The 26458-nt window shown below is 46.8% G+C and overlaps 1 protein-coding gene across 1 annotated transcript in view; it reads left to right on the top strand.

Moving 5' to 3' along the window:
• The window catches only part of LOC146811243 (uncharacterized), a 138578-nt gene that overhangs the window by 98584 nt on the left and 13536 nt on the right, over positions 1 to 26458 (top strand). The window contains exon 2 of the mRNA XM_085615051.1: positions 23334 to 23411. Within this exon, the coding sequence (XP_085471177.1) occupies positions 23334 to 23411 (78 nt within the window). The remainder of the gene's footprint in view (positions 1 to 23333; positions 23412 to 26458) is intronic.

Genomic DNA, 26458 nt, shown 5'->3' with positions numbered 1-26458 from the left:
GAGTAGTTGCGGAAATGCTCTTATCTGTTACTACATGATTGGTGTCTATTAACTCTGATGTTAATGTGCGTGTTACTAATCTATTAATTACTGCTGTGGTGCAGGGTTCTGTGGGTGTCCCTGTCCATCGTCTGGCCTTCTAGGTGTCGGTTTCTGCGCCTTATAATACAAGGTTTGGTAATACCCGTAAGTGCGAGGTGCTACTGTCATGCGTTCATGAGTATCCTTTTCATACAGTAGGTGACCCTTTATCAGTTTAAAACAGGGCCATCAGCTGTTTCGTTCGGGATACTCTGAGACGGCTAGTATAGGGCTGGAGTTATCTCTGGGAGAACAGGGTGCTTTAGACATTCTATTTCGGGCTAATTGGTCAGGGGTAATTCTGGGTGGTGGAGATGGTGTCCTTTAAGAACAAAAACCACTGACATATAGTCCCCGTGTTGAGGGTCAGATTGGGAGACATCAGTCGTCTTACCTGTCCTTTCCTTCTCAGCCGATTAGGCTTAACGTTCGCAGAAAGGAGAGGTAGTAACGTGGTAAAGTATGGTCGTTTTTGTTTCTGTCAATTTTGTTCGAACACCACCGTGTTCGGGCCAATTATACACTTACCAAAGAGGTGTATGTCGTTAATTTATTCAAGAAGAAAGAGGACAAGAAAGAGCCTTTTGCGAGGGAGGGGGGGGAGAGAGTGAGAGAGAGAGAGAGAGAGAGAGAGAGAGAGAGAGAGAGAGAGAGAGAGATGGGTAAGATAATAGGCCACTTGGTGCACATACAACATGGAGTAGCATGGGTCTGTTCCATGTAAGAAAACACAAGCGGGGAAAAGACATAAATTCGGTGGTCACGCACACACAAATGCCGGATAGGGTGTGACAGTACATGCATCAAGACGGGGACTCAGGGCTGCGTTGAGCACGGGGACCTCTCCTTTCCTGTCCTCTATTCCTATGCAATGCTGCGTACCTTTAGTATTTTGTAGTTTATCTTATGGGTTGTCTGACCCTTTATTCTCCTCCCTTTGATCGGTGGACGAGCACTTCAATCATACAATGACGCTCTCTTCAAGTGACCCAAACATGAAATGCATACACATTCATATCGTATAATCGTAGTACACACGCACAATCATATCATACAGTTTTTCATGTTCCCAATGATGGTCTGTAATTTTTCGCACTATCTCGCAACATTTGTCTATGTTTTCCCTGATATTGAACTTGGTGCGGTCCGTGTCCACTCCACTTTTCAGTCGGAACTTCGTCGTGACCTATAGAGAGGAAAATAAGAGGGGAGGGGAGGTGCAGTATTCAAAATACCCCAGCGCGCGCAGACACGAAAGGTTCTACCTACCATGTACCAGGCTAGCCGCAGGGGTGGGTAATACCACGGACCTATTATTCTTTAGTTCGAGGCAAAGATGCTCTAGTTCATTCATCTCCTAAATTCGCGTTCCCTGGTCGTGCATGTATTTCTCAATTGGTCGTGTATTATGGTGCAGGATACCATACCTTGCGTGCGACATATACCTTAAGTTATAGTTCATTATTGATTTGACAATTCTTGGAAAAAGGGCAGGCGTGATGGGTACAAATTCCGTTAAACAAAAAGATTTTTAGGCAAATTGTGTCTGTATTATCTGTATGCTTTCGCTTAGGAGTAACAATCATTTATTTAAAAGAAAAACCTTCAACAACCTAGATGATTAGTCATGACACTGATTTCGTAATTCCTTTTTAAGAAGCCCTTTATTTAAAACAATGTCAGTATGGAAGTACGGGCCTACAGCCGCCATAGACCGGCCACGGTGTGAGAGGCGTCGAGCAACATGAGCAACACTGGATTAACATAAAAATCGGTTCCCCCCTTTTTCCCACCATCATGTGTGAAAGCATCGCATACATATATATATATCTCTTTTTTAACACAAATGTCACGTGACTGGAACGCCACAAGGAGTTGTAGGCCACTCCTACATCAGCGCCATCTTGGGGCGGGGTCGGGTCAGTGCACAGTCTAAGTCTTTCCATGAATTAGCTGTTGAACCAGAATTCCTTTCGGTAGTTCGAGAACTTTCGTTAGCGTCAACTTTGCGTCAGCATGGCGTCACTGCAACCTTGTAGCAATGCCATGGTTCGTTCTTAGGGCGGGGCAGCAGGCGGGTTCTTCCGCCGACGCTCTACTTTCTCACTGCACCAAGCGGAGGCAAGGCGGCTGCCGCCCGGGGGCAAAAGAGCAATGGCGGTGGTTTTGTCCTTACCGGAAGTCCGCAGGAGTCGAATGTCAAATGACTCCAACCAATCCTGCAAGGCTGAGGGGAGCGTTCTGTCAAGGGTGGGGCCCATGCCCTAGCAAACAAGCTTTCGAGTCCAGAATTGTCTCACGGTGGGCCAGGCCTGGAACCGGAGGGGTCAACCGCCGGAGTTCAATGGCAGCAGTAGCAGCAGCTCTTCGGTACGGCTATCGGAGAGGGGCCAACAGCAGCTACAGCGGCAGTTCAGATGGTATTGCCACCGGAGTGGTTCCAGTAGCAGCGACAACAGCAGTTCGGATGGTATCACCATCGGAGTGGGCCCCTACTTACTTGGCTGCGGGGGCCCACTCCCCGCGTCGGGTGCTAGCGGCAGTCTTGGTGAACCCTGTGCCTGGGTGGTTGCCTGGCGGTCGCGTGTAGGGGTGCCGGCTCAGCCGAACGGCGAATGAAGTGGCAGGACGCAACTCAGCTGGCTGACGTGTGAAAGATGCGGTTGGGGTGCCCTCGTCTGCTGGCGAGCCTCCACCTGGGGAGGTGGGGGAGGCCCGTCCGCGTCGCCTCCCCCCGCCAGGGCACCCTCCATTATTGAAGGAAGAAGTAAATGGGAAGATCCGCACGGCGTGCCAGGGTGAAATTCAGCAGGCCGATGAAAAAGATGGCTGGGTGCAGCTTAGCTGGCCGGCGAATTAAAGATGGTTGGGTGCAGCTTAGCTGGCCGGCGAGTCAAAGACGGTTGGGTGCCTGGCAAGCCTCCACCTGGGGAGGTGGGGGAGGTCCGTCCGCGTCGCCTCCCCCCGCCAGGGCACCAGCCCTCCGGCGCTTCGTATAGCCTCCGGCCTATTCGCACAATCGCCCGCCACTGATGTCAAGGGATTTTTGCATGGCTTTTATAGCCCAAAATCAACTAAAAAGGACCGCCCAAAACAGGCCAATGTTGCAACTTCGAGGAAGGAGAGGCGAGGACGGTGTCACGTGGACGTAAATGCTTTGGGATGCAGGTCGCAGCAGACTGTCATGTAAATAGTTGTTTAAAACATGTTCTAACCTGTTCAGTTTGCCGGAATGTTGTTATACTTATAATTTATTAAAAATGTTTGACCATACTATTTTGCTGGAGCGTTGTACGTATCAGCGATCTGGTTAGCGTATTCGGAAAAAAATGGCGTTGCTCGATTGCACGTGATCCTAATCAAGTGTGGTGACGTTGATGGTGGGTATCAACAAACTTCCGGTTGTGTCTATTGGGGTCCCTATTTTTGTTCAGTTCCAAAAGGACCGGGCACTGGGATTTCCAGTGTCCGAACCCTCTACAGAACGCACATTGATTCCCATCTAAGTCTATCCGTCCGTTGTAGGGTGTAGGTGTATGGTCTCTAGGGGGTAGTTTTCTTGGGGCGGTTGGTTGGTAATTCTCTTTTGGGGGTTCCCTTCCTATGGTCACCCCTTGCAACTGTGCTATCATCACCCTCTCCTTTAATTCCTTTTTCTTCTTCTCTGACGCCCTATCGTTCTCGTTCTTCTGGTTTTCGTAGTATTGGGCCATCTGGAGAATTGCTGCGGGTTTGGAGGCTGCCCAACTGCTCTCGCTGGTCTGTAGCTTCTGGGAAACTTCTTGAGACAGACCCTTTACATAATTCTGGACAAAGAGGTGGTGTCCGGTTGCGGTGGTCATGTCTTGGCCACTGTAATCGGAAAACACAGTCTCGAATCGGGAGAAGTATTCAGACACATCTTCCTGGGGTTTCTGACGGCAAGCCGTCACTATCGACCAGTCTACCTTTCTTTCTGGGATTAGAGTCTTCAGCTTTTGTACAATCTTGTCTGGGAGCTCTAAGATGGCTTTCGGGGGTTTCTGTCCTGGTTCTCGCTGTTTATCTATGGTATCGAGTTGTACCCAGGTATATCCGAACAGCTCAGCGTGGTCAACTTTCCGGATTTGTTTCCACACATCAGCCGGCAGGCATAGCCCAAAGAACAAGTCGATATCTGCTAACGTCATTATCGTTGAGCCTAAGGCTGTACCCAATTCCGTGTAGAAGGCAGTCGGGTTCTTTCTTAAGTCGGGTAGAGTCTTTCTAAAAGTCAAAATATCTTGCTGGTCCCATGGCTGATAGACCCAGTTATATACAACCCTTCCCTTCGCATCTGGGCTGTTGATGTCGTCGTGTGTTCCCTGACCCCGTGGGGGAACCCAGTAGGGGGCAGCTTCTTTAATGGGCATCATGGCATCGGCCCTTCCTCCCTGGGGCTTGGTTGCTATGGGGGTTTCTGTTTTGGTGGTCTGTCCATGTTCTTTAAGGTGTCGGTAGACCTCGAGTGTACGAGTGAAGAGGTTCGCTACATCGCCCTCTCTTTCTTCCCCAATGTCTACCTTCCTATATAGGGCCGCTAAGCCTTCGGGACCCTTATCGTGGTACCTATCCTCATATGCGTTCAGGGCGTGATAACAGAGCCGTACGACGAAGTGTCGTCTGCGGCCGTCGGCATACGAGTTATACACGTCTGTTATATACTCCTCACTTTCTTTTCGCTCCACCAGCGTCCCTACTATCTTGTCAATTCCTGCTCGTTCATCCTTAGTTAATCGATTCATTCTGGTGGACTCTTTCTTTCCTATCTCATGGTCGTCTAGCGTTGTAGTCGACGTTAGGTTCGGCACAAGAGGCTCAGCCGGCGCGGAGGCCGTGAGGGCCGAGGCCCCTGTACTGCTTTCGCTCGTGTTCGGGGGTTGTGGGTGTTGCACTATTGATTGGGAGGGTGCATACGGAGGGGGCATGTAAATGATCGGGGGACCTAACAGTAATTCGTCATTCGTTCGCTGCTTGGAGGACAACTCAGGGTAGAGCAGAGAAGGGGTCCTAACAGCGTACTGGCCTGAGGTTTCGGGCTCCTGTCTTAGTTTAGTTTCCCTTCTCTCCTTTATGTCTTCTTCTAACTTTCTAGCGGCAAGGTGAGCTGCCTTTCGTAATTCCTTTTCTGCCTTTACTTCTTCCCTCTTTTTCCGTTGCGTCGCTTCTTTGCGCCACATGCCAATACTGTCAAGCATAGTAGGCGTCGTCTTATTGCTACGCAGAGCTACTTCTAGCGCTTCTATCTTGCGGTCGTCGAAGGATCCCATCAGTGGCCACTGACTTTCGGGGTCCTTCTTGGTATATTTATGCCACAGCTTGCTATAGGCTACGGCGACTAGTCCATATTTAGTGAACATGTCCTTATTAGGGGTGCCTTCCAGTGGAGCCGGGTGGTTCACCTCTAATAAGCGGTCCGGGCAGAACCAACTACCAATCAGTGGGGAGAAGATAGGCATGACGGGTTTCAACGGGGACAAAAGTCAGCACTACCTATCTTTTCACTGCTTGCAAAGACTAGACAGAATATCTCTATTCTTCGTTATTTGTAAGCAGAGAATACCTCCAAAGAACCAATATCGAACAACTAGTGTTCAGACAATCAATCAATCAATCAATGGGGAGATAAAGATAGGCACGACGGGTTTCAACGGGGACAAAAGTCTGCGTTACCTACCCTTCACTATTTGCAAAGACTAGACAGAATATTCCTATTCTACGTTATTTGCAAACAGAGAATATCTCAAAAAGCACTATTCTTCAAAACAATCAATGTTCGGACAATCAATCAATGGGGAGATAAAGATAGGCACGACGGGTTTCAACGGGGACAAAAGTCTGCGTTACCTACCCTTCACTATCTGCAAAGGGAGAGAGAGAGAGTATTTCTACTCCTCCCCGTTTGTAGACAGCGAATATCTCAAAAAAGAGCAATCAATGAGCAATACTAGAATTTCCAAAGCTTCAAACAATCAATCAATTATTTCTCAATTTGTCGTGTATCACGACCTTACCCGGACCGCGTGGACAGTTTCTCGTCTTCCGCCTCCAGCGCCCGATCGTCCTCTACTCTCCGTATTTGCCGCGGCACTCCTGATGGTTCCCAGTCAGGACCGTAGATCACTCGAGAGAGGTCTGCTTGGAACCAGTGAAGTTCGGATGATCGGCTGCCAGACGAGGGTCTATTGGGCAGGAGCTCTCCCGATCGTTGCAGTCGTTCACTCTGTCGTCGGGACCTCTCCCACTGGATCCACGTGTCGCTGATGGGCCCCACGTTTGGGACGCCAATTGTTAAATGGTAGCGGCAGTTTCAGTCGGTATCCTTTCAAGTAATTGCCCGGCGGTAATCGCCTCTCATACCACTCGATAATTTACCAATAAAAGAGGCAGGCGCCGGAGACTGGAAGGCAGGAAACAAAGTTTTATTCCGTCGGAGCAGAACACATCAGATCAGACAGCATGGTATCGTCACGAGGTGCTCTAGCTGCATCTCTGAGACCTCGTCTCTTATACACTGGTTTATTGCTTTATTACACATAGTACATTCTTGAGATTCCCTTGATGTGCGGGGGAATATCCCCTGAAGCCCCGGTTCAGATCCGTTCCCACACATAGATACAGTAGAAGTTCCCACCCCACCCACAGTAGGAGATGGCTATTGCGCAGCAGGGTATTCCGCCAATTCCTGGGGGTGTGTGCGACCGGTCCGGTCTCAGGGAGTAGGGGCTTTTGATCTACTGTAATCCCTTTGATGCGGGGTGTTTCCCTTACAGTAGGGGCAATAAACTGCATCCGCAGGGCTAGGTGATGGCCTGGGACCAGTTCGGACAATGGGGCGCAGAGGAAGGGGGTTATCAAAGGAGAGGCATGACCATGTATGGGATGTCGGTCGGATGTGGTTCCGTAGCAGGGTCGCGCAGAAGGAGAGGGTTTATGGCCTGTATGAGAGAGCGGGGGTGGCCGGCGCGCGGGGGATGCTTGCAGCGCCAAGGGGACCGCGCTGGCGATTGACAATGAGTGGGGAGAGAGTGGGGTGCCTAAAATGGCAGCCGTGCGTTCGCTGTGCGTGGTGCTGGGGAGGGGCAAGATGGCGCAGATAATGTTCAGTTTGCAAGCTAAATTTCCACACCTCTGTCTCCCTCTGTCTCCCTCCCTCTCCCTCCGTCTCTCTCCCTCCGTCTTCTTCCCTCTCCCTCCATGTCTCCGTCTCCCTCCCTGTCTCCATCTCCCTCCCTGTCTCCCTCTCCCTCCCTCCATCTCCATCCCTCCGTCTCCCTCCCTCTGTCTCCCTCCCTGTCTCTCTCCCTCCCTCTGTCTCCCTCCCTCTCCCTCTGTCTCCCACCCTCTCCCTCTGTCTCTCTCCCTCTGCCTCTCTCCCTCTGTCTCCCTCCCTGTCTCCCTCTCCCTCGCTCTGTCACCCTTCCTCCCTCCCTCTGTCACCCTCTGTCTCTCTCACTCCGTCTCCCTCCCTCCGTCTCCCTCCCTCTCCCTCTGTCTCTCTCCCTCCGTCTCCCTCCCTCTCCCTCCGTCTCTCTCCCTCCGTCTCTCTCTGTCTCCCTCCCTCTATCTCTACCTGTCTCTCTCCCTCCCTCCCCCTGTCTGTCTCCCTCTCCCTCCCACTGTCACCCTCCGTCTCCCTCCCTCCGTCTCCCTCCCTCTGTCTCCCTCCCTCTCCCTTCCTCTCTGCCTCCCTCCCTCTGTCTCTCTCTGTCTCCCTTCCTCTCCCTCCCTCCCTCTCCCTCTGTCTCCCTCCCTCTGTCTCCCCCAGACTGCGCATCTCTCTCTCCCTCTCTCTGTCACCCTCTGTCAACCTCTGTCTCCCTCCCTCTCCCTCTGTCTCCCTCTCCCTCCCTCCGTCACCTCACCCCGTGTGTGTGTGTCAGCCCTCAGCCTGGGCTGAGACAGCTTCCCAGCGCGCACACACAGCCGCACTGAGACAGCTTCCCAGCGCGCGCACACAGCCGCACCCGAGTACTTCACAGGTCTTTAAAAGACCATTTACATGTTAATAAAGCTTTGTTGTATTTCACCTCTTAGGCCCCTGCACCTCCACTTTGACAATCACTGGAATCCCCCGGCCCCCACAGAGCAGAGTCTCAGAGTCTGGGCTGCTGCAACCGGCAGTGTTTGCTAACACAATTAAAACATTTTTTTTAAACACAGGTAGGATGTCTGCAAGGTCCGCGGGCCGCCAAGGAAGTATGGCCGGGCCGTTGGCGTCCCGCGGGCCGTACTATGAGTAACCGTGCATTAGAGCATGGGTACTCACAAACATTTTCCCAGGGTCCAAAAGGTGCGGTCTGTGATGTGACCCAGGGCAGCATTGATGCCAGATGGGTGCGGTCGGGCCTGAGTTGGGTGTGCGTGGGGGGGCATTGGTGATAAGGTGGGTATGGGGTGGCAAAGCATTGACATCTAGTTGCTGAATTGCACTATGTGAAGCCAGAAAACATGGGATTAATCCCCGACTTCCCAACTTCACCAAATTGTGTGATCCTAGGCAATAGTTTAATTTAACTTTTTTTCCTTTTTCTTCATTATCACATATACAAGGACCTAGAAATACAGGACTTCAGGTTGGGCACTGTACAAAACCTCCTCCTGTGTTTGATTAAATAAACTACAATGTTTTTACTTGTGCAATAGGAACCCTAAAAGTGCACATAACAACAAACTTGCCGCTTTAGTTCACTATTGCCATTGTTGTCAGGGCGAGGGAAAGAATGAATGTTTCTCAATTCATGTTTGAAAACCATCACTTTTAAAATAATACTTCTCCATGCACTGATATCATCTGATGTACTAAAGTGAAAAGGTTCTCCATATTAATTAAATGCACTTTTTGAATTTGAGACTCATATTTTTACACGTTTGCTGCAAGATGGCTTTAAAAATTAAAGTGCTCCTAGAGTTAAGTGGTGCAGGACTCAATAGTTACTTCCTTTCTTTGACACCAATTAACCTTTAAATAGATGCTTGCCTGTATATTAAACATATTTTTTTATTGTTAGCATCTCTCTAGTACACAGCAGCTGAGTGCTTTTGTACACCAGGGGGCCACATGTAAAGGTCAGGAGGGCCGCATGCGACCCCCGGGCCGTACTTTGTACACAATACTTCTGAGGGAAGCTAAGACTGGGGGGTATCTGTGAGCACTGTCAAGGCACAGACAGATGAACCTCTCAGGAGTGTTCTCTTGTAACATCTCCAGAAGAAGCTCAAACTGCGGCATTGTGCAAGTTCTCAGAGGGCACTGGTAGGTGAAGTGCGAAGCTCAAACTGCCGGGGTCATCTAACACCAATGCAGCTCTGCGTTCACCATCCAAGCTGCTGCTAATGTTTGTGAGCTCTGCGTCTCACTCGTTCAGGCATCTCTCACCTACCATCCTGTGTGGAGTCTCACTGCAGACTGTATGGATCCTTGCCTCTGCGACAATCTCAGACAATGGTATCAGGTGGTGTTAGGCCTGACTGGGACCAGGATGCTCCATAGGACGGTGACACTGTGACCCGGCTGAGCAACATGCTGTTGTTCCTATTCTGACTTGCTGCTTTGCTGGGCCACCAGGACGGCTCGCACGCAGGACAGAGTGGTGATGAGGTAGTTATGTTATGTTATGTTATGTTATGTTATGTTAGGAGAAATTTGTAAAGCGCACGCACACCCGGAGGTAGTGAGGCCTTAGCCATCTCCCTTGACCTGAGCTGACCAGCTGCGCCCCTACTGCAACTTAGTTGGGGGATCCTCGGCACATGCAGCAGGCCTCGGTCTCCGGGAAGCGAGCTGAACCAGAAAAGGTCTTGTCATCCTTCCACCAAACCCAGTACAGATATTTCAATGGTGTGCTTTGGTCCCTTCAGATTGGTGGCTGGGATGGAAACATTTCAAATTGGATAGAGAATGTGGACAAACGGCTAGGGCGGTCAACTTCAGAGCTGGGGAACCAAGGTTGAGTCTCGGCAGGGACGCTCAACATTCTGTGATTCTGGGCAAATCACTTAATCTCCCTGTGCCTAATTAAAATTAATGTGTCCATCTGTAAAGTAACTGGTGCTCATGTAAAGCGCTCTGATACCTTTGGGTCTAGTTTGTATGTGGCCTGGCGCGTGCTGCTGTTTCCTCCAGCGGGGCAGGATGCGGCTTCTGGACCCGCTGCAGGCATCATTGATCGTCTTTGGCCTGCGCACTGGCAGTGAGCGGATCCTCATTTACTTGTTGAATCTGAGGGCCAAATCTGGCTAATGGATATAGCAACAACCCACACAAGACAAAGGAACGGGCTCATTGGGCGACAAAGTCACGTGACTCAGCCACGTCCCTTCACGCTGACTCGCCCAAAAATAGATTTGTCCGAGTTCCGTGTGATGGAACGTTTGCCACTGTAAAGGATTCCTTCTAATGGCCTCGTTTCAAAGATTATTTGGCATTGCATTTTCTGCGAGCACAAACCCGCGGAGGAATCCACGCACAGCTGGCTTTGATGAGGAACCTGATGTGAACTCAAACCCATCACAAGCATGAAAGGATGAACAGAGGAGCGGAGGTTTGTCAGGAAACCGGAAGAGGCTCTGGAAGGGCAGCAGGGTTGAGGAAGAGTCTATCATGCGTCAGGGCTGAGAACATATCGCAGGAATGCTCAGCAGGTCGTTCCACCTCTGCACGCGACCTGGTGCGTCACATGGAACTTGATGTTCATTATGAGCTGATGCCGAGACATTAAAAGCTAAGTTTGTCTGAAATGAACTGTGCTTTTGAAATATTGGATTGCATTTTGGCACATGAGCGACCCTTGACCCTGCCACCAGGCAGGTCGCTCCCCTCACCGCCACACAGCCCTCCTGTGTGCCCGCTGCTGCTGCTGTTAACTACAAGGTTTGTGCCACCGTTCTGATTGTTTTTGATTGCTTTTTGTGACTGCTCTGTATATTCCTTGCTTCTGCTGCCTTGCCCCTTTTGCTTGTGTCTCCTCTGAGCCCGATTTCATTTCGTGTCCCCCGTTCTTCCCTTGTCCCATTGCCTTCTGTGACCCCCCCCCGCTCCCATCTCCGTGGTAGAGAGAGCCGTTAACAACTAGGTTTTGTGCCACCGTTTTTGATTGTTTTTGACTATGACCGCTCTGTATATTTCTTGCTTCTGCTGCCTTGCCCCATTTTGCTTGTGTCTCTTCTGTGCCCCATTTTCCTTGTTTCCCCCGTTTGGCCTGTGTCCCATTGCTTTCTGTAACCCCCACCCGCTCCCCGGTCCGTGGTTCCCGCCGCTGTGTCCCCTGTGACCCCGCCCACCTGCACTCTCATTTGCCACCCCGCTCCCGCCTCCCTCACCCCTCATATGGAGGCCGCGCAGCGGGTGCGCCGCTGGCGCGCCTAAGGCAAGCCCGTCTGCGCCCGTCTGAGCCTGGACCGTGCCCAGGGCCAGGACCCCTGACCCCCACGAACCCCACGACGCCCGCCTCCGCTACGGCTCCAGCACCCTCCACGCACTCAACCCCGGACGCTCACGCACCTGCTGCCTGGCTGCCCCGAAGCGCACCCAAGGACCCTTCTCCTGCCAGAACTGCAGCTTCACCAGCATCCGACCTGCCACCCACCCACCAAAGACCCTAACTCTCTCAGATGCATCCTGCTCAACACCCGCTCCGCCCGCAAACACGCCGTCGAACTCTGGGACCTACTCGACACCAACGCCCCAGACGTCGCCTTCCTGACGGAGACCTGGATGAACCCCTCCTGGGCACCCGACATCGCCATAGCCATCCTGGAAGGCTACAAGATCACCCGCAAGGACCGCACCAACGGAGTTGGAGGAGGAATTGCCACTCTCAAAATCTCGACAAACTCCGACGACACACTCAGCACCTGCACTTCCAGATCCACACCGACCCCAACACCACCCTCAGAGGCACCCTCGAGAACAACGACTCCAACTCTGCCACCTTGATCAACAACCTCGCCAATCTCGGACTCAGACAACTCGTCACAACGCCCACCCACTCCGCTGGCCACACACTGGACCCCATCTTCTCAGCAAGCTCCCACGTCTTCTTCAACCGCACCACCGAACTCCACTGGACCGACCACAGCTGCATCCACTTTACCTGCCGGAAACCCACCACACACCACCGTACCCAGTAGATGCCCCGCCGCAGTTGGAGCAAAATCACCGAGGGCCAGCTAATCACGCCCTCGCCCAGAGCCCACCCGCTGATCCGACCGACGCCACAGCCCGCAACCTCAGACAGTGGATCGACGACTGCGCCAATACCCTCGCCCCGCTCAAGAAACCCCCCAACACCCACACCAACAAGAGAGCCAGCTGGTTCACCGAAGAACTCCAGTCCTCCAAGGGAACCTGCCGAAAACTCGGAAAAACATGGATCCGTGAACGAACACCGGAAAACTACACAGCCCACAAGAACGCCACCCACAGACACCACCACCTCATCAGATCCGCCAAAAGGCCCTTCTTCAAAGACCGCCTTGACAACAACGCACACAACAGCAAAGAGCTCTTCAGCATCGTGAAGGAACTCTCCAACACCAGCTCCAACACCAACGACATCCCACCATCACAAGACCTGTGTGACTCGCTGGCCACCTTCTTCCATCGCAAGATCGCAGACATCCACGACAGCTTCAACACCCTCACCCCCCCGGCACCCGCCAAGACTCCTGCTCCCACGACGACCACCACCCGCACCAACCGCCTTCTCGCCTGGACAAACATCAAATACGACAACACCATCAAGATCATGAACACCATCCACTCCGGATCCCCGGAAGACCCCTGCCCACACCACATCTTCAACAAAGCCAGCAGCACCATCGCACCTCATCCCCAAAAAACCATCAACATCTCCTTCGAGACAGCGGCCTTCCTGGAGAGCTGGAAACACGCAGATGTCAACGCCTTACTCAAGAAACCCAAAGCGGACACCCAAGGACCTCAAGTACTTCCGACCCTTCTCCCTGCTCCCGTTCCCGGCGAAGGTCATCGAAAAGGCCGTCAACAAACAACTGACCAGCTTCCTTGAAGAAAACAACATCCTGGACCCATCCCAGTCCGGGTTCCGCAGCAACCACAGCACCGAAACTGCCCTCATCGCCGCCACTGATGACATCAGGACCCTGCTTGACAATGGAGAAACCACAGCCCTCATCCTCCTGAACCTGTCAGCCGCCTTCAACACGGTCTGCCACCACACACTAAGAACACGCCTCCACAACTCCGGAATCCAAGAGAAGGCCTTGGACTGGACCACCTCTTTTCTCTCAGGCAAAACTCAGAGCATCCGCCTCCCCCCCTTCCACTCCAAAGCCACCAAGATCATCTGCGGCATACCCCAAGGCTCATCCCTCAGCCCTACATTGTTCAACATCTACATGGCACCACTCGCCCACGTCGCACGACAGCACGACCTCAACATCATCTCATACGCAGACGACACCCAGCTGATCCTCTCCCTCACCAAAGATCCCCACTTCGCCAAAACCAACCTCCACGAAAGAATGAAAGCCGTCGCCGATTGGATGAGAAACAGCCGACTGAAGCTGAACTCGGACAAGACGGAGGTCCTCATCCTTGGACCCGCCCCCTCGGCCTGGGACGACTCCTGGTGGCCGACCGCACTAGGAGCACCCCCTACACCCACCGACCACACACGCAACCTAGGGATCTTCCTCGACTCCACCCTCTCCATGACGAAGCAGGTCAACGCCGTCTCCTCCTCCTGCTTCAACACCCCCTGCATGCTTCGCAGGATCTTCAAATGGATCCCCACCAAAACCAGAAGGACGGTCACCCAAGCCCTCGTCAGCAGCAGACTAGACTACGGTAACGCACTCTATGCAGGAGCCCCAGCCAAACTCCTGAAATGGCTCCAACGCATCCAGAACGCCTCCGCACGCCTGATCCTCGACATCCCTCGCCGCAGCCACATCACACCCCACCTAAGAGACCTACACTGGCTCCCCATCAACAAGAGGATAACCTTCAAGCTCCTCACCTACGTACACAAGGCACTCCACAACACCGGACCAGCGTATCTCAACAGCCGACTCAGCATCTACACCCCCACCCGCCAGCTCCGATCCGCAGACCGCGCCCTCGCCACCGTCCCCTGCATCCGAAGAGTGACCGCCAGCGGCAGATATTTCTCTTACTTCGCCGCCAAGACATGGAACACCCTCCCCATCCGCCTACGGCAGACCGAAGACCTTCTGACCTTCAGAAAACTTCTCAAAACATGGCTCTTTGAACAGTAGCAGCATGACCCCCTCCCCCAGCGCCTTGAGACCCTCACGGGTATGTAGCGCGCTTTACAAATGCTCTGATTGATTGATTGATTGATCCGTTGCATGCCAATATACACAGGGAATGCAATTCGTTACCTGTCGCCTTTCCTAATGTTGCTGTTCAAGGATATGGTGGCAACTGTCTGACTAAAAGTACACCAGTTTGCGCCATTTATTTACAAAAACCTGTCTTTGGGAAATTCTCTACACTTCATTGAACAACACTTGATATCAACAAATATTGACATGGGCCTCAAAAATTCATTTCACTTCTATTTGGCCTCCTCATCAAAAGAAGTTATAAGGGTGAATGGCCGCCAGCCGAGCAAAATGGACCTGCATCGCTTTATCCTGCTGAGTCTGAGAATAAGATAACTGGGCATGTAGAGTGCATGCATAATCTCCACCCGCGCAAGAGGAATTCTGATGTTGCTGCTCTGCAGAGTTGCAAAGCACTGTGAACCATCAGGTCGTCCTAGAGACAGCGTACCAAAATGGTGGCCAGTTTCATGAAGGAGAAGTGACCGTGGTAACCCCATGGCATGAACAAAGGAGACAGACTTCAAAGCCAGGCATTAGATATTGTATGGCTTGGAAGGAGGATTCTCTGGCCACTTTGTTGGATCACCGATGACTGAGAGAGAAAAGCCGGGGATAGCTAGGGACTCCAATATTATCACGAGAGACACTGTAAACTATTCAAACAAAGCACCATAAAACAGAAACAGTAAATCACAAGCATTATTGAAAAACATCACTAAGGAGCACAGGACCATATGTACTAAAGCATTTTCCCATAGACACAGAATGGGTAAAACCCTTTGATACGTCTGGCCCATAGTTCTATCAATCGATGGAGGTAAAAATGAGCTCTAACTGAGATACAGGTTTCAGAGTAAAAAAATGTGGCAAATTCTCAAGGTTGGGCTATATTTTAATACAAGGCTCTTTGAAAAGTATTGTGAAGGGCATAGTCTATTTCCTGATTCATCTCTCCAATCATACCGATGTTACAATGATTTTGACAAGCTTGTCAACTATGGGGCAGAGCAGATGGACCCTGGAGAGAAAATGTATTTTAGGTGAAGACATATTAGAACACATTAAACAAAATCCTGTGTTGATGCTACACCTTTGCATATTGTATGGGATAAATGTGAACCGTTTCTGAGGGTTACACTTACCAATCAATCAGTTAAAGCAGCTAGAAATATAACTAAGAGCAATCCTTTTTAGAAAACCTTATCAAGGAAGCACAAATTAGGCTTACAGAACTTGACCAGCCAGGGTGCAGTACAATCAAGTGACAACAACAATAAATAACTTACCAATTGAGCTCAGACATTTGGCTAGGTGAAGCAGAGATCAAGTAAACTCCAGCATGAACGGCTAAGGCTGATGCTGTTATGTGTTGAAATAAAGCAGCCAGCGAGCCAGGAAAAACATGTGAACACTGAAGAAAGCGTGGCAACAGAAGTCATATTTCTTCGATATGTTCACGTTATCTATTAAAAATCATCATTCCAAAAGCCCAAAAGATTAGAGAATGGGTAAATGACCTAGGATTGGCAAGATTACCTTTTGAACAATAACTGGTCTTAGAAAATTCTATATTAGAGGAGGAAATGTGGGAAATCATAGGTAGTCTGAAGAGAGTTGAAGCAATTGGCCAAGAGAACATTCTGTCAGAAGTCTTTAAGGTGGCTACTAAGTACATTTTTCTGCTAATTAAAAAAATGCTTATTCACAATTTGTCCTGAGATACATCCCCCGGTATCCAGGGTACATGCAATATATGTTTAATTGAAAAAGAGTGAAGACCCAGCAAGCTTTGAAGGCTATTGCCATATCTTGTTACTGGGTAAGGATTATAAATGTCACTTAGGAATACTAGAAAAGAGACTAAGGGTAATTAATAAAGGAGAGCCACTTAGGGTTCAGCCCTCAGAGGAGATTAGGAGATCTTATTGATAGGTTGCATATCTCTATTGAAGTGCCAGTGTCCAACTCAGTCCCATTGGCATTTTATTCAATTGATACAGCCAAGTATTAGAACCTCACAGAGGTGTGTGATTTGTCATCATCTGGTGGGGGTGGCTCCTGCGTCATCCGGTGCTCACATGGGGAAATTAGAGTGGATAGGGCAGTGCAGAGGCCATCAGAATCATGGGTTTGGAAAATATGTCACCCCTGTTGGGTTGTGTAAGTGGTGTAAGGTGTATCTGAGTTTATGTTGGGCAGAGAGTAAAGACAGTTCCAGAGCCAATAGTATGGTGTCCCATCTTGTGATGTGTGGGGCTTTGCCCGCCTTGATTAGTACCTGCCTGATCACTTTGTCCCCTGCCAACATCCAAACTTAGGGGCTGATTAGGATGGTGGGCGGAGGCACGACCGCGGTGCTGGTGGGCGTGTAAAAAAAAATTTCCGCTTTCCAGCAGCGGTCTTTGCAACCTTCATATTACGATGGGCATTGATTGCCCATTTCCCGTCTGCTGTGGTGTTTGTGGTTCCGCCAGAAATCTCCGTCCACACTGGTAGCGGACGGAGCCAATTGAGAGCTTCCGCCGTGCGGAATGCGGTGAAGACCGCCAGTCACATCACGATGCCTTAAACAGCCCATCATACCGCTGCGAAGAAACCGGTTATTCGGGGATGGCGGAGACAATCCTTCAGCTAGCTCCATGTGTTTACGACTGCTGGATAAACGGCAGTCTTTGGCCTTTCGGCAGAGAATCCGCCCACCGCAGATGGATTTCCAGCTTTTCCGCCGGTGAAACCTGGAATCCGACCACGGCGGTAGGGTGTTTCAAGCAGGGCATCCTAATCTGGCCGCTGGTTTGAACGTGGTACCTGCGGGCGGTTAATTTCTGCTACCACGGCAGTCGGGGTGGTTTTCCGACCGCCATCCTAATCAGCCCCTAAGAGTTTGAGCTTCCAAGTAGTAATGGATGGAGTGGAGGAGCCTTCTAATTCATCGATATCGGCACTTGTGCAAGTGACAGGTCCAAAACCTGGATCACTCCTTGTTTGTCCGGGGGCAAGGCATCAACCTCAGCATGCATGACTATGGTGCATTAATGTGATGGCTGCCAACGATATCTGAGATGTATGTGCAAACCTTGGTCCAATAGAAACACAGCATAAGGCACTACCAGGTCATCTGGAAGAAGTCGGCATGGTCCGAGTCGCATCTAGGGCAGCAATGTAACACAGCAGGAAATAATGTGTGTAATTGCGACGGGGTCAACTATGTACGACGATGTACATAGCTACATTGTAGGAGATTTAGTCACGTGTTTATGGACACCCCAGACTCGCCACCCAGTTACAAAAGGTATTAGTTGATGAATAAGAGCATCCTCATTCACAATAAATATATAGAAATCAGGTGTAATCTGCCTCTAACTTGCCATAGAGAGTGGGGGAAGTAAGGTGAGAATTAATGTTGTAAAGTGAGTATTTCAGCAGAGTTACTCAGGCCTATCCTTAGCTTGTGAAAACATGCTTATGCCACCTTCACTGTGGCTTTTATCTGGATTCTGGGGTTTCCAGAAACGTTTGAATAGATTTTTCCTGAAACCATAAAAACAGAATCAAATATGTATATACATACAGAATGAGTTGTCTCCGGGGTTTACTTACATATGCCTGACACCTGTTGCTCTGAGTGCTACGTGAGCCAGGAAAGAACTAGAAAAAAATAATGTCAGTATGAAATCTGCCCACATGACTGGTTGTTAAAGTCTAAAGAATATTATGGCCCTAAGCCACCTTTGGGCCCATAGTTTGTCACAGTTCTCTTCTCTGACAGTTAGTTAAGGGGGACTATGCCGAAAAGAGATTCCTGTAGGTGGGCAAGTCTCAAAGTCTTCAGGAATCAAAACATCCTTGCTGTGCCTTCATATCCAGAATTTTGATTTCCTATTCAGTTTGGTGCCTGATGTTACTACTCCTTTTGGAGATCTTTACCCTGAGTTTGGATATTCTGAATGGCCAGTGTTGCACAGATGCGTCAAGTCAATAGAATTATTATTATGTTGTGGCTGCTTCCGTGAAAGTCTCTTCGGACTTAGCATAATCAGCCCCCCTCCATCTTTACCTACAATTGTTCTAAAGAGTTTCATGCTTAGTGAATTTACTGACAGAAGAATATTGACTGTTATTAATACTGGTTTAATTTCTCTTGCAGCAGCACCATCACTGTTTATGTCAAGAAGGGTGAAGGGCCGTGTCCTTCTATAGACTATTGTGTCTTGAAAGGTGATTCAGTCAGCAATACTCAGCGTTTGTCATTGGCCATTTAAAAGGACTGCAAGTTTGATCTCACAGGTTCATATTATGAGAACACGGAACAGCAATATTTGGAAAACCTATTCTGGACTCATTCTATGAATATTAAAAATAGTTGAAAGTTATATTGACTTTGTCTGTTGTATTTGAACTATTCTTTCTTTTTGCCTTTTTAGACATGCTGGCCCCCCTATGTATTTGTGGAATATGTCAACATTCTGATTTCTTCATGAAAAATCCTAGTGTATCTACATGTAATAAAAGATCTACAGAACCATCAGTGCCATCATTTTCTAATTTCAGAAACATAGTTATTTGAAACGGATTCTGTGGAATTTCTGGGATGCACAATATTACCATCTTCAATTAAATTTGTATCACGAAGCGATGAGGCAAGTCCTATACAGTTGAATTCATTTTATGTAATGTGTTTCCAATGCTTCTTAAAATTGTTTTAATAACAGATTCATTTAAGATTGTTTCCATTACTCTATATCAATTAGACATATGTTTGAGAAATTTAGTTTGATTGCTATTCTTAAGCCAAAGAGATTTTGGCATAGATAAAACAATCATTTAGTACTTGATGTACAAGGCCAGTTTGTGAACTCTAGCCCTGTGTTTATTTTGAAAACCATATGGTTTCTAACCACAAACTATCTTTTTGTTATCCACTAAAACCTTTTTGTGAGTCATAAATGCATTTCCTACTTGAAAATTGGGTTGACCGACCTATTTGAAAACACGATTAGGAAGTAGTAATCCCTCTCAATAGTGATTTGGAATGGTATGTATCGACGGCTTACAACTGAAATTGCAGTCAAAAACCAATGAAAAATTATAGAATCCTCAAAGAAGTAGCTTCCACTTTGGGACTCGTATCTGGGAACCTTGGGGAGCAGGCAGTGGTTGAATGACCGACTGTCTACTTCCCCCAATTTATTCCTAAACAGGATTTTTTTTTAAAGTACTGGTTCCTTTAAAGAACAAGGGCTAATTTAAACAAGTTTCCAGTTTGGGAATGCAAACACAAGGATGGTGGTCTGCTGTTCCTTGCAGATATTCACAGCAGGTCATAAATAGTGACTGGCCTAATTATAGTCATTAGGCAGGCCGTTCAGTGACACCCTGCAACTGATTTTGGGATACAGCCTATTGCTTCATAGGGTATGCGGACTCTGTGCCGCATTTTTTCTGCAGATGGACATTTTACTGCCTCCACTGCAGCACCTAATTAAACAGTGCTGCAGTAGGAGGGGGCGAAAGGCCTGTGGACAAGGTGGGTATGGGCACAGGTAGGAAGCCCCTGTAAAAAAAAATACAAGTTGCAATCACCACAGGGCAAACACCGGCTTAGAGAATGCGTCAGTGTTTGCCCTGCGGTGAAATTTCCGCAAATCACTACATAGGTTGCATCACAGAATGAAAGTCTTTTTATATATCAGGCCCATAGTGATACCTTTTGTTTTATGTCTTTTCACGCTCCACTGACCTTTAGTTGTGGAATACGAGACCTGAAAGTGTATTGATAAAATGCACTGCTTATCAGCCAACATTACCATCACACCTCATACAGAGCAAACATCATTCTCATAAATCGACAGATGAAGAAAAAAAATTAGACCGTCTAGGAAAGGTACTAGTAACGACTTGGGTGTTACTGCCACAATTTCTAATAGTAACACTCCCTTATCTCTAGTTGAAGGTGGGTAACTTCTGCCTTCCACATGGGCCAGAGATCCTTCATCATATAGTTACTGCAACTGCATGGACCGTGGTGAGCTTTGGCCTATGCTAAGTTAAATGGGTCCCAAAAGATTCAGAGCAAGCTGTCCAGTATACTCTCACAAAGGGAGAGGTTCATGGCTCTCACCCATCAGGAGTTACCCACATGAGGACTTATTTTGAAAAGTCTAGAATCCTCTCTTTCGCTTCCGTTCTCTAGTATCAAGTTCCTAAAAACGTGTGATATATTTGATGGCCCCATCTGAACGTAGAGGAGTTAAACCTAATAAAATCCATGCACCATGTTGTCCTCAAAATAAAGAATCTAGAAACAGGCCCCTATGGAAACTGAGCCCTGTTGCCAGACACATACGGTGCCCCAAAGCCACACTAACGGCAGGCTGTGCACTATACACATACATGAGGTTCTTAGTTTGCTGTTTTACTGATATTTACAGATAAATACTTACAGAAAAACATCTATTTTCCTTTCTCCCTACAATCAATCATGAGTGTCAGGTCAGTAGGTGTACAGATTGAGAGGTAGGGAAGGTAAACAACATTTTAAAAAAATCCCAATGAAGTTTAAAAATATGTAGATGCACAGCTGTTTACGCTATTCTCAAACGGATTTTTTTTTGGATGACTGAATTATAGTCTTTATGACCAAAACCAATTGGATATTTAAAATTTAGTATACACTTTACACACTGTAACTTAATTTTTAGACTAAATACACATTAAAAATTGATAAATACTGATAACATGAGTAAAAAATAAATATGGATAAATACAGATGGGAATGCCAAATCACTAATGCCATAAAGCCAGGAGTCCTAAACATAACCTATGACCTGTACCCAAGAGCACACTCTAGTAGTGAGGATGCATGCAGATGTCAATTCCAGACGTTTCCTCTTCAGAGATTGAAATGGAAATGATGCTGGTCAGCGATGACTGTCGGTTTCTTGGTTGTAGTCCTTAAACTGGCACAACACTGAACTCTTGATGTGGTAGAAAATGTCATGTGTTTGAATTTGAGGCACTTCTATAGCCCTGCTTCTCATTAGAATGAAGTGAGGCTGGAAGGAACAGCAGCGTGGCCACTAGCAGCATGACAGTGAGCTGCTGAATACCAAGCAAACTCCCAAGCTGATGTACTTATCATGCATGAAGTACTTCCAAGGTATCAGAGCTGTGAAACCTTGCTCTGTGAAGGCCAGTTTATTGCCCGCTTCGGATACTTTTATTTTAAATGAAAATAAATTGGAAATATTCACACAGTGGTTATCCTGAAAATCTGTTATAAATCTGACCCTGGTGGGACATGAGGGAGCGCCTGTGAAAAAGTGGGTTGGTATATGCTGACCACTAGTTAAAGTGGGCACCCTGTACCAGGCCACACGACCCTTATGATGTATGAGGTCAAAGATAACCTTATTGAAAGCTATCCTAGTGGTAGCTATGGAGAGCAGCCTTCAGGCTTAATCTTGAAGGAATGTAAAGCAGCTTCTTTTACCAGAATATCACCTCCTAAATTATTAAATGAAAGGAGAACCACACAGTGTTTATATAAAAATATGTATTTATTAATATAAAACTCTCTACTAATCTCTACACGAGACTAGGACACAAAGCACACAATACTAAATCAATAGAACATTCGTAAATAGCGAAATACACAGCAGGCTCCAGGGGGAGACCGAACCATATACTAAAAAAATGGTATAACAATAACAACATCAATAGACACAGGGACTAGAGCACATAGAATAACTGGAACCACAAGGGACCACCCAGAGGAGTGACACAGGGAACCCACGGAGTACGGGTGCAGTAAGCAAACACAGACGCGTGCTCCGTACAACTCTATGGGAAAGTCGCGGTTTGAAATGTACAATTTAAGGATACTTCTAAGAGGACTTCAAACAAACCCTTTGGAACTTAAGAGTTTCTAAGGCCAACCAACCAGTGAGTACCGAAATACCCGTGTTACCTATCCCAGAGGAGCCGGGTGCATAGGGGTCAAGTGGTGTCGGAAGCCTTCGTCGTTGTCTAGGAACCACTCACTCTTACCTGTTCAGAAGCATGGTTTGAGTTTCGCAGAGACGCAATGAGCCAACTTCCCTGATTCCTATAATATAACTGGTGATTTTTATATTACACTAGTTAAGAGATAGAAAGTGGGGAGGAGGGCTGGATACTGGACGTTAGCAATGGGTTCTTGCTGTCAACCTGCGAGGCAACAAGGAACACGACTAAGTGAAAAGTTCAAGAGTTCTTTTGCTTTTTAACTAACTCTCAGCAATGAATCTACTTTTATTGCAAAATCTTATTAAAAGCCTACCTGCGATCAGAATCTGGAGGACCTAACGTCGGAGTATGTCTTGGTGGGCTGGTTAGCAGAGCAGGAGTAAGATGTTCATGCGTCTTTGCTTCTTGGTTGTGAAATCCTTTGACGCTCTTGAGGAAGAGAGCAAAATACCAGTATGAATCACAGGTCAACTCAAAGAAGTATTCTCAATAACATCACATATGACCTTTTAGTTATAACAATGTAACGTAACTCACATGTGGTTGTTACTGTGCTCCTTTTGAATCTTGCTCCTACCAAAATTGAAACATAAAAAAGCATGCTTTCCAATTCTATTCTGAAAACATACAGTAGGATACTTTTTACCAAGACACAATTCTATGAATGTCTTCTCCTAAAAGAAATTCTAATGTTCTTACACGAGTGCTATAAATCAACTGTAAAATCCACAATGATAAAATTCTTCTTGCAAGTTTCCTTGTTTTCTTTTTCTGCGTAGCTATATTCTTTTTAAACGTTCCAAAAATTAATCTTTACTTAAGTAAATAAGTTCCCTTCTTGCGTGGGGTGCCAAGAATAAACTTGTACTTAGCATTCTTGTTTTGTTTTGCAGATCCAGATGTCGCTGTGAAGAAACGAAGATTCAGCAAGCGGACTCAAGATCAACGGAGTCCTTCGCGCTGCCTTTCAGGTAAGTAGAAGAGGATAAACACGAACTCCGTCTCGTCAAAACGAACAGAAGGCCAAGCATCTTCTAGACCTCGGGTGGGGTATTTTATACTCAGACCACACCCAAGCGTTCTCACGTTCGTTCACGTTCCCTACGTGACGACGAGTGCGCTCCAGATTTCCTCGATCCCGGTAGCAAGCAGAAGCTCTGCCGGGACTTTAGAGTGCTGCTGTAACCATTTCAGATAAAAGTCTGCTGACATCTCGTATTTTAAATGCAAGGCATCTTTTGTTTACATAAGACAAAAGCTATATGTGAAAGAGTACTTAGAAAATAACAATACTGCACATGATATGTTACCAAACAATAATAGCACTAATTACCTAAACCACACCATACAGAATGTATACAAGCATAAAAATCACTATTGTGTTACACAACATCTAAGGAGGGCTGGTGCACGGGATAGGGGTGGGTTTTTTATAACTAAAAGCTCTGAATGATACCAAGACACGTATGTATGTACATAGATGATTATTTCAGGACATGTCTTTGCCCTAATCATGACAGTACTCCCCTCTCAAGATCCCCCCTAAAACCATTGGAATTGGTTTTGGCTTGGTTGGATGTCGTGTATGAAAAGTTTTTACAACATAAGGAGTATTTTTTACATGTTCTAAGGGTTTCCACAAACGCTCATCTGGTCCATATCCTTTCCAGTCTACTAAATAGAATAATTTACCACAAATTCTTTTTGCATCCAAGATTTCTTTAACTTCAAATTCTGGAACCCCTTATACAGTAATAGGAGGGGGAGGTTTAATTATACGACTTTTAGGATGACAAGGTTTAAGCAATGAAATGTGAAAGACTGGATTAATCCGATAGTGCTGTGGAAGTGTTTGTTTTACACTAACCGGATTAATTATTTTTTCCACAGCAAATGATCCTATGAATCTGGGATTACATTTTTGGTTTCCTTTTATTTGCAAGTTTTTTTTTGCAAGCCATGCTTTATCCCCTACTAGATAAGAAGGGTGAGCAGAACGATGTTTATCAGCTGTTAATTTTTTACTTTCTTTAGCCTTAGACAAATGAAACTGAGCATCTTGATGAATGGTATTTAGTTTAGTGACAAACTCATGTATAGATGGAACTTCCTCAGAGGAGATGACCTGATCAGGAATGCTTTTTGGATGATAACCATATGTACAAAAAAATGGAGACATATTGATAGATGTATGATCACCATTATTATAAGCAAATTCCAAGGCCCATAACAATTCTGACCATTCTTCATGGTGATCTCTTAACATACATCGTAGGAATTGTTCTATGGTCTGATTAGTGTGTTCTGTCAAACCGTCAGTTTGTGGATGGTAGCTTGAGGATAAACGCATTTCCATATTCAATGCTTTACTCAGATTGTGCCAAACATGTGAGATAAATTGGGGGCCTCTATCGGAAATGACAACAGATGGAATTCCATGTGAACGAATAATATTTTCTGCTAATACTTTTGCTAATTCCATAGCTGAAGGCAATCGCTTTAAGGGAATAAAATGAGACATGCGAGTAAACTGATCCACTACAGTTAGGATAGTTGTAAATCCTTGTTTAGTAGGTGAACGTTTGACTAGAAAATCAAGAGAGATTGTGTGCCAAGGCTGAGGGGGTATTGGTAAGGGTTGTAAGAAACCACTGGGGGCTTGATGTAATGATTTATTCTGAATACATACAACGCATGTATCAACCAAAGTCTTAATATCATTGAACATGGAAGGCCACCAAAACTTTTTCTCGATTGAATGATACGTTTTCATACTACCAGGAAGAGCAAACAATAGAGTGTCATGGTGTAATTCTATGATGGATTTTTTAATAGAAACTGTTGGTACTAGAATCTGATCATTCATAAATAGCAGGTTCTCTTTCCATTGTAAAGATGGATATCTTTTTTGCCACTCATCTTTGGATTTTGTTTTTAATTCTTCTTGAATCTCATGTATAACATCAACTGTGATAAGTCCAGCTTGAAAACATGACATAGGTAAATTAGGTTGTAAATTATTAATAGTCTCACTCTCAGTTTCTTTCTCACCAATGCGAGATAAAGCATACGCTTTATGATTCTCTTTTCCTGGTCGAAAAGTTATAATGAAGTTATAATCATTAAAAAACAGTGTCCAATGTAGTTGTCTGGCTGATAAAGCTGTAACTGTTCTTAAGGATTGCAAATTTCTGTGGCAGTATAGATTGTGATTGGATCGCGAGCACCCAACAAGTAATGGCGCCATTCTTCAAAAACTGCCTTGATTACCAATAATTCTTTATCTGCAATAGCATAATTCTGTTCTGCAGCAGATAATTTATGTGAATAATAAGCAATGGGATGCATCTGTCCTGTGTTTTTATCTCTCTGTGAAAGAATTCCACCCAAGGCAAATTGTGAGGCATCCACCTCTACTATAAATGGGCTTGATGGATCAGGATGTCCTAAGATAGGTGCTGAAGTGAACAAATCTTTCAATTCTTGGAAGGCTTTTTCAGCTGCTTCATTCCATTCAAATTTTACTCCTTTACGAAGGAGTCTAGTAATAGGGGTAATGACTTGTGAGAAATTCTGAATGAAGCGTCTATAAAAATTAGCAAAGCCTAAAAAGCTCTGAATCTGTTTTACAGTGGTGGGACTGGGCCAGGTGCTCACCGCTTCAACCTTCTTGGGGTCCATTTCAATTCCTGAAGGACTGATTACATATCCTAAAAAATCTACTTTGGTGACATGGAACATACTCTTTTCTAATTTAACAAATAAAGAGTTTTGGAGTAGTTTTTGGGGAATGGCACACACTTGTTTTACATGTTCAGACTTGTTATTTGAATAAATAAGAATGTCATCTATATAGCCAACACAACAAACATCAATATATTCGTGCAATACCTAATTTATAAAAAATTGGAAAATAGCAGGAGCATTACAGAGTCCGAAGGGCATAACTTGGTATTCGAAAAAGACCGAATTTAGTGCAGAATGCAGTCTTCCATTAGTCACCCTCACGAACTCTTAC

This window comes from Triturus cristatus, chromosome 7 (genome assembly GCF_964204655.1).
Source record: "Triturus cristatus chromosome 7, aTriCri1.1, whole genome shotgun sequence".
Lineage (NCBI taxonomy): Eukaryota > Metazoa > Chordata > Amphibia > Caudata > Salamandridae > Triturus > Triturus cristatus.
This window is presented reverse-complemented; position numbering and strand designations above follow the sequence as displayed.